Genomic DNA, 21,843 nt, shown 5'->3' on the forward strand with positions numbered 1-21,843 from the left:
CAGAAATTTGGCGTGTCAGAAAGTGATGGCGTGTGCCGTGGGCACACGCCATCTTCAAGTCGAAGCTCTGGGTCCGACTGTGCCACACCACCGATGTCGACCGAAACGAACGTTAGCCGAGGCTTAACAGCATCCCAATGAATCGCGACGGCCGATACCTCCTAAGCTGAAAACAGAGGTGCACAACCGATGAAGACTGCCGAGACAAAGCCGCTGAACATGTGAAGGTGGCGAAGGCCCTGATTCGTTGGTTCTTGATTGCAAGCGCAGCTGCGACGTACTTGATTCGCTGTGTTTTGGAGCTTGCCGTGCCATCTCCGCACAACATTAGCAGCTGTACAAGATTTGCAAAGCCTCAGAGATTCGCAACGGGCAAGAAGTCTCCGAGGTTACGTAGAACGGAGAGGCGGCAGCCGCCGCTGCCTTCTGGCTGACCCCGCGTCGGTTAGATTTTTGTCCGATTTTGCCTTCTCTCGCCGTTCTCTCCGTTTCGGATGCAATACAGCCTTGTGTGTAGGCAGTAGGCGCGTTTCTCTGGCCGTGTGCCAGGCGAGCGTAGTTTGAATTATCCGTGAGGGAACCTTCTCGCGTTCGAATTAATGGACTTTTTTATACATAGACTTCTATGGAGCTTGGCCGGACCAAATCGTACAGTTCGAATTATCCATAAATTCGAATTATTGAAGTTCGAATTAACGAGCTTTCACTGTAAATGGACACATTCAGACCAACATTCGTGAAATTAGGCTACTGTGTCTTCTCCTCTAGCCCGACTGTGGCTGTGCATGATACGGCTGAACACCTACACGACCCACGCGCTTATACAAGAGGTAACCTGCGGTGGGGGGGTTCCAATGTTTATAGCGCATGCACTGTTCAAGGGACTGAAAACTTATTTTTAGGAACCCAGTTTTTTATGGCGCAATAAAAAGCTCACCTTTGGTAGTGTTTACATCTACCGGGGTAATTTCCAAAAGCGCTTGCATATTTTGTAAGCAGAACTTTTCGATCTGAGTAGCCTCTAAAAAAAGTCGCAGAAGGCGACGCATCGATTGCGATAGCAATTCAGTAGACAGCTGTACGAAGTAAAGACAGTAGTTTTGTTGGCGGTGTAAACTTGGAAACATTTGCCTAATAACTGTATTAAGCATGGTGTCAGCACACACAAGCAAACATAATACATCACGTTCAATAAGCGCGCACACTCGCTATGAAAACGCTTGTGTTAGCAAGCCCGGCAGCAGCAGCGAGCGAAATTATCTTCGTGTGGTATATCACTTCAATGCAAGAGCGGCGAGAACACAGTGTGCGGAAGGGTATGAGCCGTCTGCAGATCCCTTTCAAGCAAGATACAGTGTGCGCGACTGTGCGAAGTACGTACTTGTTGCTGGAGTCGAAGCTGCCCCACACCCTCCCGCGCTGCCTCCTCGCTTTCCTCCACACATCGCGCCTGAGATTGAGCCGTGATCGTCAGTTCCCCTTGCGCCCGGTCGCGAAATGCGCTGTAGCTGCCTGCGCACAACGCCGCACACCCCATCCCCCATGGCCTTTCGCGCAATGGAAGACGGTGCATTTGCTCTCCGCTTTCCTCGTTCACGCGCGCCAGATTGAGCCGCAATCGTCGGCTTCCCTCGCGTACTTTCACTCGCACATACAGCATACGACGTGCGGCGACGGTGTTATCGCCCTTGGACTTTATACGGAACATCACGGCGACGGCGACGGCAGAAATGCGCCTAGAGTGTCGATATAATTGCTATTGCGATAAAAGACACAACATCCCTACTCCAGCAGTGCTGAGAATTGTGAGAGCAATGCCGATAACCCGCCCCACAAATTGTGAAAGCTGCCTATCGTTCTGCTTTCACAGGAATGATTGTAGCTGGTTAACCACCTATATGACCTTTTCAACTAGTTTTCAAAATAAAAGGTCGGTACAACAAGCTTGCGTTGTTGCACAGAGCTTTCTTGTATTTCGTGTTCGCATGTATGCCCATACACACAGCATTGCAGAGGGAGGTGGTAGTACACATCATAATAAATATACAAATGCAGTGCATGAGTCTTAATTGCTGTTATACACCAAAACTGTTCCCATAGTTATACAATATATGCTACAATATGCTTAGAAATATCACCTACATTAAGAAAAAATATACGTATGCACATGTGCACAAAACGGGTGCACATGCGCTACATGTGCGCTCATTATCTACTTCTGTTGCACTTGCAACTAACTGTAGAAGACTATGTAGGTAGTCTGAGATGTTGCTACTAGGCCAACAGAATTGCAAGAATGTGCTCCTGTTTGAGTGCTTTGCTCCTGGTTAGGCTTACGTGCAAAAGTAGAACAAACTTGTTTTAATGATGTGCCTACATCATGGCATGAAAGATTTAAAACTAGCTCTCAAAGTCATCAGGTACACTTGCTTATAAATTTCTGTTAAGCACAAGTCGGCAACATATTCAAGTCGATTGGGTGAGAATATGGCTCTTATAATAATTACGATTGGTATTTGAATGTAGGTTGACTTTTTTCTTAATCCTGGATTAGAACTTCAAGAGGAATTATGCATGTTTCTTCATCCCATCACCTCATTTGAGACCACAGGCTGAAAGGTGGTGCAATAGTATAAAGCTGTAGTAAGCCTAACGAATCTGAAATTATGCCACGCAGCATCAGTAAACAAATGCCATTTATTAGACTAACAGCTATTGTAGTAAGCTGTGCACCAGCGGCGCTTAAAACAGTTTGCGTATACCAGTGCCTTCTGAACTCTCTTCTTTGTCGGCAGCGGTGACAAGGTCAAAAAGACGCATGGGCACCTTGCCATGTTTAGATTACCAGCTTGCCCTAAAGTACTACAACATATTTATATCTTCGCTACTTTTGATCAGTCCATGCTTAACTCTCACAATCAGACATGTGATCATATTTAAGTATAGGGAAAACACAGGGAAGGCGGGAGATGGAGATTCAAGACAATGAGCAATACGAGCACAATGTGAAAGCAGGAGCCAACATTTCGACAAGTGGACTTGTCTCCTTCAAGGCCGGCCTTGAAGGAGAGAAGTCCACTTGTCGAAACATTGGCTTCTCCTTTCACCTCGTTCTCGTATTGCTCATCATATTTATGTATGTGTTGCATGCTAACTGACTGATATTGAGGCAAGTTGGTATAGCAAAACCCTGCCTATTTACCACTAAAGGCTTTGCCAGCTGTTTTAGCAGTAACCGACCATGTAGTTAAGAAAACATGTTAAGTGCAAACTCACAGCAAGCGCTTCACTTATTTCATCCTCCTGCCTTTGTTAACTAGCTTCTGCTCAATGCCGCGTACGCCGCAGAGTCTGTGATCATCTGCTAATTTTTGCTCATTGGTTAAGTCATCTTAAAATCAGTGCACCAGCTGTGGTAGCCCAGTGGCTATGATGTACTGCTGCGCTCAAAGTTGCGGGTTCGTTCGCTGCCGTGGTGATTGCATTCTGATGGGGGTGTAATGCAGAAAGGCCCTTATACCATGCGTAAGGCGCCCCTTAAAGAATCCCAGATGGTCAAATAGCATTGCACGTAGCCACGTGCTGTGCCATATGGCATGTTGCGTCTTACATGGTCTTCCACGTACAGCACCCACAATGATGACACTAAAAAAGAATATAGCTGTACATGTGCCGCATTTTTTTGTGCATCTCATCCTTGTGTGCACTGTACATGAAGATTGTGAACCACCAACTCACCTAAGCCTCCACCCATGCAAGCTAGGTCTTATGCGATAACCTGGTATCCTGTAGTCATGATAGTACTTCTTTTTAAATTGTGCAGCGAAATGCTCTTGTTCATGCTTACCTGCTTTCCCCGGATGATGCGCTTGCATGTGTTTGTTTGCCAAGAGCTGTTGTTTTCGTTTTCAACTCGGAGTTACGGCAATGCAAATGTGAGAGCAGTCACCCCATATATATATATATATATATATAAGGTACTTTCATACAAGCAGTACAAACATTTCATGTTTGAAGGAATGTTACAGATGTACTAATCACGTAACTTCCCATCAGATACATCTAAAACATTTCATATAGGAACACCAACTGTGCATTGTCGTCTATGGACAGCAGTGAGGCTATCAACATCTCCTAGAAATGATTCCAGGAGCTGTTTGTTATATATGTATAATGGGCCTGACATGCTGGAGTTTAACACATGCCATGCTGCAACATGTTAGTGAGCGTTGAAATTGGCTGGGTAGTACAAGTTGTGGTTCTCTGAATTGGGTTGGGCTATTACCGGACTGTACAGCTGCTCTCACTTGCTTTGTTTGTGTGTTCAAGCCGCATTTCTTAGTCTATTTGGATGTGCGGCTACCAGGAAAGGCACCTGCGTTCCCTTAGAGTAGCCTTTGTCTCATCTTGTGAAGAATGTGCCCCATTCTTCACTCACCCATGCGAAAAGCTGGTGCAAAAATGTAGTTGAACTTCTAGAACTGCGGGTGTTGTTCTTATTTAAAAGCTGCCATGCACAGGAATTTCCAAGAACCAAGGGAATTTCTGATGGTAAATTGGCCCACACAAGTAAGCGAAAGTTCATAGAGCCGGTGAAGCTAATGCAGAACACGTTGCAGAAAGGAAAGGCAAAACAAAATCGATCAACTCGTGTGGTACAGGCAGCCACTTACGGCATGAAGCTTGGAAACTAGATAAAAAGTGATGTTTAAACATCTATTGTCACATCATACATTGCTGCAAACAAATGATTAGCAACAAATGAAATTACTGCTGGCAAATTGTTATCTCTACAAAAGCAAAATTACTGCACATGAATACAAAGGCTGCAGGCACTCAGTCACGCTATTTACTGTTAGTCATATCTGGAAACTGCTGCATAATAATGTTCTTGGTGGGCACTCTCACTGTAAACAGGTACCGAAACTGCTCAAGCTCACCCATAATGCTAATGCCAGCAGCTTATTTACTCTTTTATTTGTTTGATTAGTTCATTATGTTATTGTTCGGAGGTTATGCTTTAGAGTTGATGCCTGTTGAGTGAATAGACACACAGTGCAACGCCCTGCCGTAGCAGCTCAACATCGTGCGACTTCAGTACATATACTCGAAAGCAGCAGTGCTGCGAAAATGCTTGCAACTTCTGGTACTCGGTGTACGCATCCGGCATAATACTTTGCTTCTTTGGCCAAGGAGGCGTGCTATGTACAAAGCCTCCCATGCACAAAATTATGCACAATCCCTGTCACAGCGTAGCTCTGACGAGCAGATATTTTCATTCACCAGCAGGGCCTCACATTTTTAACTGCCTCAAATCAATAAGCACAGCATGGAGAGCTCTGCTGACTGGTATTTCTGCAGCATCGCCTGGGCTGTGCATCAGGCCCACAATTTGGTACTGCTCAGCTACTCCGGCACATTTTTTTCTTTTCAATTTCGCCTTGGTTGCCACTTGCATGCCTCCCACGTTTCCCACTTTGGGACTAGTTCAGCCGTTTCTTGCAAGTCCGGCACATAATGTTCAAACAGATCTTGCTGTTAGTCCAACATCCAGACACAGAAGCTATATGTGTATGCCTGTCAAAGCACTCTTACCACCAATGATAAACAATTTCTATATCTCGCTGGTACTTGCACAGTAGCAAGAGCATAACCTTTAGGTTTGCTGCACAGTTGCGCTCATGATTCCCTCAGACTTTCAACTCACCCATTTTTTTTTGTACATTTGTTTAAATTTTTTTTATCATCATCAGCCTGGTTACGCCCACTGCAGGGCAAAGGCCTCTCCCATATTTCTCCAACCCCGGTCATGTACTAATTGTGGCCATGCCATCCCTGCAAACTTCTTAATCTCATCCACCCACCTAACTTTCTGCCACCCCCTGCTACGCTTCCCTTCCCTTGGAATCCAGTCCGTAACCCTTAATGACTATCGGTTATCTTCCCTCCTCATTACGTGTCCTGCCCATGCCCATTTCTTTTTCTTGATTTCAACTAAGATGTCATTAACTTGCGTTTGTTCCCTCACCCAATCTGCTCTTTTCTTATCCCTTAACGTTACACCTACCATTCTTCTTTCCATAGCTCGTTGCGTCGTCCTCAATTTGAGTAGAACCCTTTTCGTAAGCCTCCAGGTTTCTGCCCCGTAGGCGAGTACCCCGTAGGTGAGTAAATTTTTTTACCGGTAAATATTGGTTACGAGTTGAGCACATCTCCTGTTCTTAGTTTCATTAGTCCTTGTTCGAATAGAACTATTGCCATACAATGAAATTTTGAGCATTCAACTACCCCTCCTTTCGCCCCCCCACTGTAAATTTGCATCATGGCAAGTTTACGGACAATCTATCGTACGGATTCGCCTTTTCGTGCAACACTGAGAAATTTTCCCGTTGATATTTTTTCTTTGTGCATGTGTTGTTCGTGCTCACCGGCGTTTCCCAAAGTTTCAATTGAATTCACTTTATTTTAACACCACTGATGTTTAAGACCGAAGTAAGCGAAATTACACTGCCTTCTTTTTGGCATTAGAACTTTGAACGTTTCTCCTTTCGGTTATGTTGTGGAAGAACATGCCACATCTACAGCTACGAATACATAATATAGCCACACAAACACTTTTTTTTGTTGGTGCGAGAAGCAAACAAGGCAGAACAAGCAAATTTATTACAGCTATTGACTACACTGCCTTAAGTTGCAAGAATTAAAAATGCAAAGCATTTGAAGCAAGCACAAAAAATGTTACGGGGTTAAAAACAGTCAGACGTATATTTACAGGATATTTACAATAATCGTAGCGGCTGACAAGATGGTAGACAGTGCGCGAAGTCTGGAGCGTTGTCTTCTTCCGACCAAGCTGACAACATATTCTTCGTCAGCGTGTCTTAATATCTAAATAATGCAAAACTGGAACACTTCCCCTGCCGAGCACTCATAGGTAATACACAAGTGCAATCTCGCATAAGAAGAGTTACTTTACCAAGTTTTCCATTGAGGGACTAGTTTAGAACCTTCATACAAGTCCAGCAGATAATGTTCGAACTTGTCATCGGGCTGGAAGATCTTCTGATCACTTGATCTCCTGACGCAATAGCAATATTTGTGACGGTCAAAGCATTCCACGAGTAAAACTCTTGTGAGCAGGTAGAGTCTTCCACATGCCACAATTAGTGACTCAATCATATGAAACTCTGGGCCTTTCCCTGTTGTTGTAACAAGAACACTCCCACACCTGTATAGGCATTGATTAAGTGTTGCACTCTTTACTTCATAGACTTTCATTGGCAAGACTTCCTTGGCACAGACTGGAAGTGTGTTCCGATTGACAGGCTTACCTCTTGCTGTTTGAAGCCCCTGGTGAAGCTGAAATGTATGCAGTTGGTAACACTGTCTCAACTGGTGTCGATGTGCTAAGGTATATGTCAAATTCCTGAAATTCTTGACTGTTCCTGCCAGTTTTTTTAAGTTTTGGTGCTTTGCCTCAAACCTCATTGACCAAATATGTCTTAGAGGGCCAACTTCACGCACGAACCTTGCATAGTGCACCATGTAGTGCAGTGTGGGGGTAACTGCAAGAGAGCCATATCTGCCAGCAAATTCAATCAAGAAGGTCTGCACAATTACATCCAAATAAGAAAGGCGTGCAGATGACATTTCAGATGCAAGTGTGATGTCCAAAATTTCACGGAACTTCAAAAAGATCTCCCAATCTTCATTTCCTTCTGGAATTTTCGATCCTAATATTAATGGCAAAAACCTCAGCAAACACCATTTGTTTGATGCACTGCCTGCCAAGACAGAGCCGTCGTTTAAAAATGCCATATTTAACGGTGGGGGCCTGTTCTTTGCATCATTTAGACCATAGTCAAATGATGACAGTGCTTCAAGGTCTTTCTCTGAGAGAAAGTCACTAGATATTAGAGAGTTCAAAACATGCCGCAGAACACATTCTCCTCCCCCTTCCAAGACGTCATGCATTACATCTGGAGGCAATTGCCGTGTCACATCAAAATATTGCAACTGCAGAAGAGGCGATACTTCATTCACGCCATACAAGCGCTTGTTAACTGCATTCACAGTAATTGCTTGAAGATGCAACCGGTGCCTGTTTAACGTACGAGCTTGGCACATTGTTTCGCTAGTTTTTTCAGCTAAATGTTCTGTTGATACCATGCAGTATCTGCAAACTCGTCCTTTGCTGAAACAAGAAAATCCACCTAAGCGGTTTAGAGAAAGATTGCGACCGCAAAAGGCAAGCACAACAACAGTGACACATGTCTCCTCTCCCCTGATTCTAATTGTGAGGCCGTCCTCGTACATCTGCTTTAAGTCATCTAGCATTGGTTGCAATACTTTGTCTAGACCATGAGTCTTCACATGGGCACAGCGCACGAGCATGACTAAATAGATGTTATCAAGTTGTGATCTGTGCTTGGCATGTAGGTTCAACAAGGCACAGTACACAGCAAGGAGCTTGCGCTTACCTCGTTTGGCATCCAAGGGATTTACCACTTCAATCTCGTCTGTATAGAACAAAGTGATGATGGTGTGTGTGCTGCCCTCAGGGATTAAATATCGAAGGTGTTCCCTGTATACAAGCCCATCACTGTAGTCCCTGTAAATACTGGGTGCATGATTCAAAATGTCAGGCATCTTTAGATGGGCAGCAATGTCAGGGATTTCACAAATTGTAGTGAGAAGCTTGGGCAATGGAATGTAGTGGTACTTTGCAGCCCCGCCCAAATGCTGTTCCTCAGGTGCTACGAAAGGAAATGTTTTCATAGCATACTCATCTCGTTTATGTTTGCTGTCAAGTCCACGGAAGAGCTCAGGCACAAATGAGCAGTCGAGTAGCCGTTGTACATCAGAAGCTGTTGCTGATGCTTTCATGGCATGTGCAATCTCGTCACTGTAAGCCTTTAGCACTATTTCGAACATCACCTGCAATTCGGCAAACATACTGACAGCTGCTGTATGTGGAAGGCAATGTTTCTCTGTGACAGAAAAAAAGAAATTCCATATAGCTGAGTTCGCCTGCTTGAGAAAGCACTCAAAGTGATCAAGTGGAGCTGTTGTAAGCTCTGACGACGAATAATCTGTGGAAGGTCGTTCACTGCAAACGTCAGCGCTACCGTCAGCACAGTCCATTGCTTGTGGAAACTGTTCACTGTCAAGTCCACGGAAGAGCTCAGGCACAAATGAGCAGTCGAGTAGCCGTTGTACATCAGAAGCTGTTGCTGATGCTTTCATGGCATGCGCAATTTCATCACTGTAAGCATTTAGCACTACTTCGAACATCACCTGCAATCCAGCAAACACATTGACAGCTGCTGTATGTGGCAGACAATGTTTCTCTGTGACACAAAAAAAGAAATTCCATATAGTTGACGTTGCCTGCCTGAGAAAGCACTCGAAGTGATCAAGTGGAGCCGTTGTATGCTCTGACGACGCATCATCTGTGGAAGGTCGTTCACTGAAAACGTCAGCGCAGTCCATTGCTTGTGGAAACTGTTCACTGTCCTGCACATCTGAATTTCCTGCACCGGCAGGCCGTTCAGTGCGTCGCTGTTGCGAAGTGCTGCTATTTTCTTCAAGTAAGTTGCGATGCTGACGATAAAGATGCGATCTGTATGAAGAGAACTTTTTGTACGTGCTCGCACAGCCTTTGACGCCGCAGCATACACTGAAGTTCGGCTCTGCACTGTGCACTAGGCGTATGTGCGTAACGACTCGCGTCAGTTCGCATGAGAAGAACGGGCACATCGAACACTTCACATCCATTGTCACAAGCCACTAAAAGTATCAGAAGTAGGCCAGTGCATTCGCTACCCGTTCCGGAAACCCAGAGTTCACATTTCAGGAGTTTCGCGGACTTGCCAATGACATGCGCGACAGATTGTACACGCACCACCACGGCACAAACACTGAAGGAATCGCAACGCCGAGGACAGCAAGATCAACTTGCTTTGCAGGATGCGGCAACAAAGTAGCACCAGTTTAGCACAGGACCACATTAATTAAGGAGCCCAGCTGACTGAAGATGCGCCAGGTGGTGTAGTTAGGGCGCAGTTGCTACTGGCCAGCGGGAGGTGGCACATGGTTGATAACTGGACGCTGAAGCGACTGAAGCATGTAGGGAGCGGTAAAAATAAAATAAAAGTAGTTGTTACATGAGCCAATGCCTGAGCACCACAAATCCTCAGGTATGAAACCACAGCCCACAGAGGCTATGATGAAACGCACGACCTACTGTACTTCTGACCTGCCCAGCGAGCTAAAGGGGCTTCACGGCGAGCCAGAACGACAGCGCACCCGTTGCCTCCGCGATCAGCTTCGGCGGTGCGTTGTTCCGGCCGTCTGATTCGCACGGAGACAGCGTAATCCGAGACGGAGTGATTGCTCCTCTCGCCGCACCATGACGCGCCATAGCCTGGACGCGGGCATCCGTGGCTCGTTTATTTTATGCGGACGACATTGCGTTGCTAGCTAAGAAGCGGAGTTATTTGCAACGTCTGGCTAATATCTCTGGACAGGGAGGCGAGAACTTAGGTTTGAAATTTAGTGTTAGAAAATCAGGTGTAGTGGTATTCAGTAAAAACAGTGAACAGACAGTGGCAATACAGGGCCAGGAAATACCTCGGGTAAAAGAATATAGTAAATACTTTGGTTTATGGATAAATGAAGGCAATAGACATATGGAAACACAGGAACAAACAATAACAGTAAAGGGGAAGAGAAATGCAGCCATAATGAAGCACAAAGCGCTACGGGGATACAAGAGGTATACAAGCAAAATTACACCCTTTTGCCACAACGATAATCGTCATCTGTATCCGCATTTCCTTTCTTTAACGCGGCGAGCCCGGTATTTCCCAGTTACGAACGGCATGCACGTTATCAGCATGACATAGTATTCCCGACAGGAAAGTAGCGGGCGCGGCGTTTTCAACAGTCTTAGAAAAATTTACACCCTTTGGGGCGTATCTTGTCCCACAACGATACACTCTTAGAAAAATTTACACCCTTTGGGGCGTATCTTGTGCCACAACAATAATCGTCATCGTGCTGCCCGCGTTTCCTTTCTTTATCGCTGCGAGCCCGGTACTTTCCAGTTACGAACGGCATGCGCCTTATCAGTGTGACGCAGCATTCTCGACAGGAAAGTAGCGAGCGCCGAGTTTTCAGGAAAGGAAACGCAAGAAAGGCAGATGACGATTATTGTTGTGGGACAAATATACACCCCAAAGGGTGCAACCGTTTTAAGAGTGTAATCGTCATCTGTCTGTATCAGATGCGTGCATGACTGTGCGCCTGTTCCTGACATGCGCGCTACGGTCGGCCCGTTATCACTCGGTCGGCTATAAAAGCAACACTTCCCAATAAACCCGCGTTCTTCTTGTTCTGGCTATCTTGCTGTTGTCGCGTCCTTCGCGGCACGCATACATGGTGTCAGAAGTGGCTACGACGGTCTAGCTTCGGCAGCCGTGAAGCATGGAACGGCTGCAGGCACCGGAGCCCCTGCGTCTGGCGGGGAACGTCTCGGCATCGTGGAAGCGTTTCAAGCAAAAATTTGAGCTCTTCCTGCAAGCAACGGAAGTGAAGGACCAGCCGAAAAGTGAGGCTTCGAAAGCTGCACTTCTGCTGAGCATCGCGGGTGACGAGGCGCTCGATGTATTCAACAATTTCAAGTTCGAACCGAACGAGAGCAAGGATGACTACAAGACCTTAATGCAAAAGTTCGACGCCTACTGCTCAGAGGTGACCAACGAAGTGCATGAAAGGTACCTGTTTCGCACGAGGACCCAAGCGGAAGGAGAACCGTTCGAAAAATTTTTACGTGACTTAAAGAAACAAGCCTCGCAGTGCAACTTTGGAGCATCGCATGACTCACTGGTAAGAGACCAAATTGTCTTTTGTACCAACAACGCTAAGCTACGGGAGAAGATGCTTCGGGAGAAAGAGCTGACGTTATTGAAAGCGGAAAATATGTGCAAAATTGCAGAATCAGTCGCACAACAAAATGAGGTGTGGCGCAAAGCAGACGGCTGCGTCGATGCCATTTCGAGGCGCACAAACGAGAGTAAGCTTGGCGGGGAACAGTTGCAGTGCAGGCGTTGTAACCGCAAGCACAGGCCGAAGCAGTGCCCAGCATTTGGAAAAAAATGCTGTGTGTGCCAAGGTGTCAATCACTTTTCTATGTGCTGTAGGAAGTCGACAGAAGTGAGTGAAGTCAACAAACTTCAAGAGAGCGATTTTGATGTCCTAGATGTCTGCAGTAAAGGTGGAAAAACCAATGAGTGGACGGTAAATGCTCAAGTTAATGGTCAGGGAATTTCCTTCAAGATAGACACGGGATCACAAGCCAGCCTTTTGCCATTTTCGGTCTATCGGAAACTACCATCAAATGAACTACAGCCGACAAGCACAGTGCTGCGGGCGTATAACGGCGGTGTCATAACGTGCTTTGGGACAGTGTCGAAAATTGTGCATGTTGGAAATGCACACACTCCGGTGAAATTCTTCATTGTAAAAAATGGTCGCCAGCCCATACTGGGACTAGAAGCCAGTGAGTCCTTGGGACTGGTTCACCGTACTGTGGATGCTGTGAACGCGGCTTCTGTATATGGTCCTCTGAAGGATTTCAGACATGTCTTCGAGGGACTTGGTTGCCTGAAGCAGTCCTATCACATGGTCCTGAAACCTGGAGCAGTACCGGTTGTCCAGCCAGCTCGTCGTGTTCCTTTGGCCCTGGAGGAGCCTCTCAAAGATGAACTCGAAAGAATGGCGCGGGCTGAAATCATCGTGAAAGAACAGGAGCCTACTGACTGGGTAAGCCCCCTGGTACTTGTGAAGAAAAAAGATGGCAGTCTACGAGTTTGTTTGGATCCTAGGAATATCAATCAGCAGGTGAAAAGGCAGCATTTTCCCCTCCCTAAGCGTGAAAACTTGGAAGCTAAGTTAGCGGGCGCCACGTACTTCAGCTGCTTGGATGCTAACTCTGGCTACCACCAGATAGCTTTGGATGAGCAAACCTCGAAAATATGTACTTTCTCGTCGCCTTTTGGAAGATACCGATTTTTGCGACTACCGTTTGGAATATCGTCGGCACCAGAAGTGTTTCAACAAACAATGACTCAAGTTCTAGATGGGCTACCGGGCGTACTAGTATACATGGATGACATTTTGGTGTGGGGTTCAACGCGGCGAGAGCACGACGAGCGCCTAGTAGCTGTCCTGAAAGCAGCCGAAAAAGCTGGCTTAACTTTCAATGCACAAAAGTGCAAGTTCGGCGTCACAGAAATAAAGTTTCTTGGTGACATAATAACCTCAAATGGTATATCACCGAACCCACAGCTCGTTAAAAGCATGATTGAAATGCCGGAACCAACAAGCAAGCCCGATGTTCAACGCATGCTGGGAGTGTTAAACTACTTCGGAAAATTTGTGCCGCGTCTGTCTGAACGAACAGTGTTGCTGAGAGATCTTATCAAGTCTCGCTCAGATTTTCAGTGGACTGAAAACCACTCTAGGGAGTGGAAGAGAGTAACACAAGATTTGGCCACAGCTCCCGTGCTTGCTATTTTTGATGCTCAAAGGGAAACAAAGATTTCGTGCGACGCTTCACGGGACGGTGTAGGAGCAGCTCTGCTGCAACGTCACAGCGATGACTGGCGACCCGTAGCATATGCATCACGCGTTCTCACACAGGCAGAGCAGAGATACGCTCAGATTGAAAAGGAGGCCCTTGGCATTTGCTTCGGATGCGAAAAATTCCATCAATTCGTCTACGGGCGAAAGCTACTCATAGAAACTGACCACAAACCACTCGTGTCGATAGCGGAAAAAGCAATTGATGACATGCCGCCCCGGCTGCAAAGGTTTTTTCTGCGTCTGTTTAGGTATGACTTTGTTTTACGCTACATTCCGGGAAAGAACCTAGTTCTGGCTGATATGTTATCACGATCCACAGCTGATGACTGCAGCAGACAAGACACAAACATGAACGACGTGGAAATTCACGCAGTGCAGTCCCTAGGGTACATGGTGACGCCAACGACAGAGCGCGAATTGAGGACAGAAACTGCGCGTGACAGCTACCTGCAGGTAGTGGTGGAACGTTTGTCAAGGAGCCAACCCATTGAGGGTGAACTCAAGCCTTTTGCGCAAGAACTATCTGTTGTGAATGGGGTACTTTTTAAAGGCTCCAAAGTAATCGTACCCCAGAGTATGCGGAAAAAGATTTTGTCCAGAATTCATGCGGGACATCTTGGGGTTCAAAAGTGCAAAGAGAGGGCACGTCGCCTTGTTTTTTGGCCAGGTCTGAACCGTGAAATTGTAGCGCTACATGCGAGCTGTTCAACCTGTAAGAAATATGCTTATGCGCAAGCAAAAGAACCTCTACTGATGCGGTCAGTTCCCAGATGCCCGTGGTACAGGGTTGGAGTGGATATATTTTTCTTTGCTGGAGACTCGTATCTTGTGGCTTATGATGCCTTCTCGAACTTTCCAGAGGTCCAACAACTCCAGGACACTACCTCAAGGACTACGATAGCTGCACTAAGCGCTATCTTCGCAAGATATGGCGTCCCGTTAGAAGTTTGCACGGACAATGGTCCTCAGTTTTCGAGTTATGACTTCGCCATGTTTGCACGAAACTATGATTTTTCACATGTAACTTCTAGTCCTCATTACCCGCAGTCAAATGGGTTGGCAGAAAAAGGTGTGCAGATTGTCAAACGCATCTTGAAAAAAACGCAGGAGTCCGGGGACGACTTCTGGCAAGGACTACTGGCTTATCGCTCAGCTCCACTTGAGGACGGGCGATCTCCTGGTGAACTGTTGCAAGGGAGGCGCCTTCGAGCCAATCTTCCCGACTTCCATGAAGTACCCTGCACAGAGGTGAAAAAGCACTGCCAGCACGCACAAGGCAAACCATTGCCGAAGCTTTCTCGAGGGGACGTAGTACGGCTGCGAGGAACGAGAACGTGGTCCCGGAAAGCGAGGGTAAGAGGCACGCAAGCTCCAAGGTCCTACCAGCTGGTAACCGAAGATGGGCAAGTTCTGCGGCGCAACCGCAAACACCTCATACGAACGGATGAGCCGTATGATGAAACAAGCAGCGAAGACGGGGACGACACAACCGAAACGAGCACGCCTGTCGACAACCCTCAGGTACCTGCAATGCATTCTTCGGCCGGATCAACATCGCAGGCTTCGGAATCCGCACTGTTGCGCCCCAGCAAACACAGAAGGAAGGCCAACACCGGATTCGGTGCTGACCCCAGCTCCGAGAAGATCGTCCCGGAACACTAGACCGCCGCAACGCCTTCGCTATGACGAGGCATTTAATCAAATTGCTTAACTAATGTCAAGAGTCTGTTTTGTTTGTTTACATGGAAGGATGTATCAGATGCGTGCATGACTGTGCGCCTGTTCCTGACATGCGCGCTACGGTCGGCCCGTTATCACTCGGTCGGCTATAAAAGCAACACTTCCCAATAAACCCGCGTTCTTCTTGTTCTGGCTATCTTGCTGTTGTCACGTCCTTCGCGGCACGCATACACTGTCTTGCCCGCGTTTCCTTTCTTTAACGCTGCGAGCCCGGTACTTCCCAGTCACGAACGGCATGCGCGTTATCAGTGTGACGCAGCATTCTTGACAGGAAAGTAGCGAGCGCCGAGTTTCAAGAAAGGAAACGCAAGCAAGGCAGATGACGATTATTGTTGTGGGACAAATACGCACCCCAAAGGGGGCAACCGTTTTAAGAGTGAAGAAAGGAAACGCAAGCAAGGCAGATGACGATTATCGTTGTGTGGCAGAGATACACCCCACAGGGTGTAACTTTGCCTACAGACTCTTAGAAAAATTTACACCCTTTGGGGCTTATCTTGTCCCACAACAATAATCGTCATCTGTCTTGCCCGCGTTTCCTTTCTTTAACGCTGCGAGCCCGGTACATCCCAGTCACGAACGGTACGCGCGTTATCAGTGTGACGCAGCATTCTCGACAGGAAAGTAGCGAGCGCCGAGTTGTCAAGAAAGGATACGCGAGCTAGGCAGATGACGATTATTGTTGTGGGACAAATATACACCCCAAATGGTGCAACCGTTTTAAGAGTGCACTATACACTCCTACACTCTTAAAAAAATTGGCACCCTTTGGGGCTTATCTTGTCCCACAACGATATTCGTCATCGGTCTTGCCCGCGTTTCCTTTCTTTAACGCTGCGAGCCCGGTACTTCCCAGTCAAGAACGGCATGCGCGTTATCAGTGTGACGCAGCATCTCGACAGGAAAGTAGCGAGAGCCGAGTTTTCAAGAAAGGAAACGCAAGCAAGGCGGATGACGATTATTGTTGTGGGACAAATATACACCCCAAAGGGTGCAACCGTTTTAAGAGTGTAAGAACAGTTTACACCCTTTGGAGAGCCACTTCTGCCACACAACGATAATCGTCATCTGTCTTGATGCGTTTCCTTTCTTTAACGCTGTGAGCCCGGTACTTTCCAGTAACGAACGGCATGCGCGTTATCAGCATGATAGCATTTCCTGTCGGCAATGCTATCATGCTGATAACGTGCCTGCCGTTCATTACTGGAAAGTACCGGGCTACGCCAGCGAGGCGCTTCCGATAGATGGCGACTCCGTAACTCCTCGCCGCCTATTGGGGTCGAGCTCCACCACTGGAAAAGCTGGCGCCACCATCGGCGTGACGTGGCATGAGGGATCACGTGGACAGCACGGCCGCGACGGCTGTTTTGGAAGCGCCGAAGCGAGCTGAAAACGAAAGTTTAAAGTCCCACCTGCGCTACGGTTCTGATTAAGTGGTGAGGCTTTCCCGCCTTGGTTGTCTGCTTGACAACATTTGAAAGCACTATAATAGGTAGTGGCTGCCTTTGGAGGCGTGCAGCATGGTAGGCTACTGCTCGGTGACGCAGTGCCGGACGTATGTAACGGAGCCCGGTGTCAGCCTTATTCACACGTAGCCGCAGGACAAGAAGCTGCGTGAAGCTTGGCTCGCGAAACCTTGGACCAGCAAACAGCCATCGGCTACAAGTCGAGTATGCAGCAAGCACAGACGCGAGGAATATTTCTGCTACGGCGCCGGGACTGCGACGTTCGGTGAGTAGCAGAGAACGCGCACTGAGACGTTTGCCCACGCTCGCTGCCCGGTTAATGCCACGACAGTTTGGTCTATGAATTTGTTGATGCTAGACACTGGCAAGTTTCCTAGAACAGAAAGGGAGTGGTAACATTAAACAAAGGCATGACATATGGTCATGTTTGTGTTATGAATTAACGCCCTGGGTTACGAAAAAGAAGCAGCGCGAAATCGCCCGCTGAGTGCATACAGTGCGACGCAACTTGAGAAATAATATTGACATGTCCAAGAATTTAGAAGACAAAAAAAGATTGAATCGTCGCGACGGCACATCACAGTCGCCGTAGGCGTCGAAGTCTCTATAACAAAATTATATTTGAATAGTTCTCATAGCGTCCACGCAACAATGGTTGCTAGTGTACTGTCAAATGCTCATATGGTGCGGCCTAAAGTTCATGGCACGGTGCGAAAACGCGCTCACAGCGAAAGCAAAACATTGTGCGCGGACATGCATGCAGACGCGCAGTCGGTCGCTGCGAGCCCGTGCGATCGCTGCATTGAGGCTTCACTCTGTTATGCTCTATTTGGTTATACAGACATCCCACTATAAGAACATATTTCACATAGTTTACTCTCAGCGTTTGCCTACCTTTCACGCAAGAAGCCGGTTTGGGAGACTCCATCGCGGCGACCACGCGCAGTGGCATTCACTGTACGCATTCCGTAAAGAGATAACGTCTGTAAACGATCCCGTGCTTTCAGTTTGCCCAAGATTATTATATCGACAGTCAAAAACTTCCCTCGTTTTGAGAGTAGTTACATAAATGTTCAGGAGGGCTGCCGCGTGGTGTTTTTATTGAGCGCCGTAAGCGAAAGCTATGAGGAGCGCGCCGCGTGATCCCTCATACTACGCAAGGGATGCGCTTCCGACAGGGGGCGGCTCCGTAAGTCCTCGCCTCCAATAGTTGAAAGACGCGAGTCAGAGAGGAAAGGCGACAGGACAAAATCGTTTTCACCCTACCGCGTCGAATGTGCACAATGCCCTCTTTAGCTCCCTGGCCGTCGCCATTTAACCACTTGACAGCTGTAATTATCCGTCAATCCCCTTAGAAGCATTGCAAAAACTGTAGCGCTTCCCTTTCTGCGAACGTGCTAGGCCAGAGGAGACGTAGATAGAACTATAGAGACAAGGAGAGCGAGGATAAGAGGCAGTTTCCATAGAAGAGAGGGGTGAGGTGACCTGAGAAGGCAAGGAAACCCTACTACAGCGGTTGCGGGGAACATGATAAGCTTAGGTTCAAGGTACGGTACAGTACGTTGCTGCTATTTCTGAAAAATAAACGCCATGCAAATATGTCAAGTGGGCAACTTACGCTGGGCGTGCAGAAGCAGAGCCGCACTAATTAAAGCGCACCGCAGGGTCCAGGAGACAATAAGGACGGTCGACCGCCAAATCAACACTTCTGTGCCCGCCGCGTTAGCTTTGAGGCTATGACATTGCTAGAGGTTGTGGATTTGATCCCAATCGCGGCAGCCGCATTTCGACGGGGGCGAAATAGAAAACGCACGTGCACTTAGATTTGGGACACGTTAAATAACATCAACGTCTCAATATTAATCCCGAGGCCGCCACTACGGCGTGCCTCATAATCCGAGTGTTGTTTTGTCACGTACAGCCCCATAATCCAATTCCAGTGTAATGCTTCTGCCCCAATGCGATGTGTCATGTGAGGAAATGACAACGCTCAACCACCTCAGAGGTTATAAAATTTGGCGCCCAACAACGCCTCAAGCAAACACTTCTCCCGGTGTGTTCTGCGTACGCAGACAAACAGCAGTGGTGCACGCCAGGTAACGTTTAACATCAACCGTCCACTCTCGTGTTAGTCTAACCATAGAAGAAATTAAGCTTTAGCCGTCAACATCACCGCTAATTATCGTCAGTCAAAACATCCAGCACGGGAAGCTTCGCTTACATCGATTCTCGCAGTGCGGGGGATCTGCATCATTTTTTCTCTCCTCTGTTAAATATTTTATTTTTGTCGGCGTTATAATAATTTTCATATAACTTTGACGTGCTAGTGTTCTCTCTCTCTCTCTCTCTCTCTTTATTTATTGTTTTAGTAAGCGAAAACCTCGCGCGCTTCTGCTTATGAGACAGCTGTGATAGCTTCAGCATTTACCGCCAGCAATATCTGCTTCTTAGATCGGCCTTGGCAGACATGAGTAATGTAAAATTCCGGCTGTGTGCTTAATAAGCGCTGTGTTACAGTAAATTGACCTGAGTTGTATGAAGAGATCAAGACAAATGTGTTCTCATATTACAGTCTAGCTGCAATGTGTGAATAATTACTTTGCAAGTTTGCCATCTTGATGTGATTTGTGCAATAAAAATGACCTCTTGTTACTGTAACAGAATGGATAACTGGACAAGTTGGTTTACCTGCATCTTGAAACTGTAAAAGCGCACAAAGACGAGAACGAAGAGTGTGGACATGACGAGGCGCTTTTGTTACTGTTAATAGGCTGGTATTTGCCTTTCCAGTTGCTTTGAATTCTATTCCCCAAGGCTTCAAGAACCAGCAATCTTTCCCTGCTCCCAGCAGCCATTGGTGGTCCATTCTCTTGTACGAAATAAATTTGATCTAGAAGCTCCTGTATCTTGAATCTTTTTCCACCTGCAAATTTGCTGCTACGAAGCAGGTGCTTAGTCAGCGGTATGAATGAATCGTAAAAATAAGCTTTACATAAAGTGTGTGCATGTGAACATTTTAAATGCATTTAAATCTACGTGTCTGCACCGCATATATCGAAAACGTGAAGCTGCTGAGAACGACGGCTAGTGAGAAATTACGCTCTGTTAACGGTCACTGACATAACTGCAGGCGGGACAGTTCGCTTGGCGATGGTCTTTAATCGACTGGTTTCCGCAGCCAAAATGCGCTCACATAATTGTCCACCTTACGTGTGTGTAGTTTTCTTTAAACATTTTGTAAACACTTCTTGCCTTCCAGCTTCGGCGAAAAAATAAATAAATTATGGGATTTTACGTTCCGAAACCATGATCTGATTATGAGGCATGCTATAGTGGGGGCTCCGGAAATTTTGACCACCTGGGGTTCTTTAACGTGCACCTAAATCTAAGTGTACGGGTGTTTTCGCCCCCATCGATATGCGGCCACCGTGGCCGGGATTCGATCCCGCGACCTCGTGCCTAGCAGCCCAGCACCATAGCCATTAAGCAACCGCGGCGGGTCAGCCTCGGCGAGAAAACGTCATCTGCATGCTGAAAAACATCGCACCACTTTTTGTTGCAAGTTGCTGCGTGTTTGCACGCGAACTTTTCAGCTGTTCGAGCCACGGGCGTAGTCAGGATTTTAGTTCGGGGGATCGAGGGGGTCCTACCCCATTGTAAACGGAACCTGGGGCCAGTCAAGCTGCTTCTCCGCAGCTTTTTTGCCTTGTTTTTCCGCCACAACCATGTACCTCCTTGCTTGTGGAAACAAATAAATAAATATATAAAAAATATATGCACGTTGTGCGTGTGTTTGTATTTTTGCGAGTATATATGCACATTTCGGGGTGTTAAAACTCTGCCCATTTCCTGCTACGCCAATGGTTCGGGCGTAGCCTTCATTAAAAGGTGTCATCGCCACCAGCAGACAAAAAATCAAATAAAGCACCGCGCGGCATTTGACTTTTGCGAGCGCGAAAAGTGGCTTCACTGCATAGCAGGAACATAATGGCCAACCTATGCGCAACTCTGCTCCCTCCTAAAATACCACGAGACGTTCGTCTGAGGGATCGCCAGCCGTTTGTGCGCAGGCGTGAGTAAGAGCGGGCGCGATTGAAAAAATCTGGGGGTTTTTGCTCCTTGAATATAGGTTTCTTCGACTCAGAAAAAAGGTGCACGGCACCACAAACGAAAAGGTGCAGGGGGTGCCAGTTATGGGGTGCCGGGCTGCACCCACTAGCTGCGAGGTTCAAGGGTGCACGTCACCGCGGCGGCACCTTGCCTTGCACCCCGTTCAGTAGTGTACGGGGGTTCAGAGTGCACCGCTGCACGTCGGGGAATCGAAGGCCTAGGTGCAGCGCACCGTGAATAAGTGCAGATGGTGTAGAGAAACTTGGCTGAATCAAATAGGCCTTATATGACTACCCAGGCACTACGGAGGAGATCTCTTAGAGCGTGTTGTATTCGTTTGTCCCCAGACAGGCCGTCATTGCGGAGTGCGGTCGAGTTCGTTTACGCTCAACCGCTGGCTGCCCGCGAGGTGAGGCAATGGGCGTGGACGCCCCATTTGGTGGTCGCGGTGTCTGAAGGGGCAATGTTCTGACTGGTGTTGTATAAGTCGCGGGTCGGTTTTTTTCGTCGCGATGATGGATTGTTCTTTTTTTTTTACGAGCACTGATCCAGGAGGGCACATGTAACCGGCAAACTTAGACGCCAGGAGAGCGCCTGAGATTATAATAAAGCAGGCGGCGCAGGATCTCCAGGGCACCCAAGGTGTAGCGGGGACACCAAAGCTGGAAGCAGGAGCTCGTGGGTTGGGGTCGCGGAGGCCGAAGCGTGCTTGTTTCAGGACTTAAGATGTACTTGAAAAGTTATAGGGCGTGCTCAGAAACACCAAATTAAGTTGTTGCTGTGACAATATATTATGTGGTCCTTCTTTTTTTCCACTCTGTGAAAGAAACCCGGGAAATGTTTGGGAAATGTCACTCCCATCTCTTAAGACTGCAGATTT

At 47.3% G+C, this 21,843-nt stretch overlaps 1 protein-coding gene across 2 annotated transcripts; it reads left to right on the forward strand.

Moving 5' to 3' along the window:
• The first annotated feature begins 11,386 nt into the window (after window positions 1-11,386).
• Window positions 11,387-15,521, forward strand: LOC135903234 (uncharacterized). 2 transcript variants are annotated; one of them, XM_065433651.2, is made up of 2 exons: window positions 11,387-11,889; window positions 14,755-15,521. In XM_065433651.2, exons 1-2 carry the CDS (start codon window positions 11,488-11,490, stop codon window positions 15,307-15,309), a joined length of 957 nt encoding a protein of 318 aa, XP_065289723.1. In that variant the 5' UTR covers window positions 11,387-11,487; the 3' UTR covers window positions 15,310-15,521. The 2 variants fall into 2 exon arrangements, 1 of the variants encoding a protein (XP_065289723.1); XR_011512037.1 differs by lacking the exon at window positions 11,387-11,889 and adding an exon at window positions 11,898-12,825.
• The last annotated feature ends 6,322 nt before the right edge of the window (window positions 15,522-21,843 follow it).

This window comes from Dermacentor albipictus, chromosome 2, assembly GCF_038994185.2.
Source record: "Dermacentor albipictus isolate Rhodes 1998 colony chromosome 2, USDA_Dalb.pri_finalv2, whole genome shotgun sequence".
NCBI classification, from domain to species: Eukaryota; Metazoa; Arthropoda; class Arachnida; order Ixodida; family Ixodidae; genus Dermacentor; species Dermacentor albipictus.

Coding starts and splice junctions, on each gene's coding strand:
- LOC135903234 (XM_065433651.2), top strand. CDS start 11,488: ATGGAACGGCTGCAGGCACCGGAGCCCCTGCGTCTGGCGGGGAACGTC. Junction 11,890..14,754: donor GAGCATCGCATGACTCACTG/GTAAGAGACCAA, acceptor AAAAAAACGCAG/GAGTCCGGGGACGACTTCTG.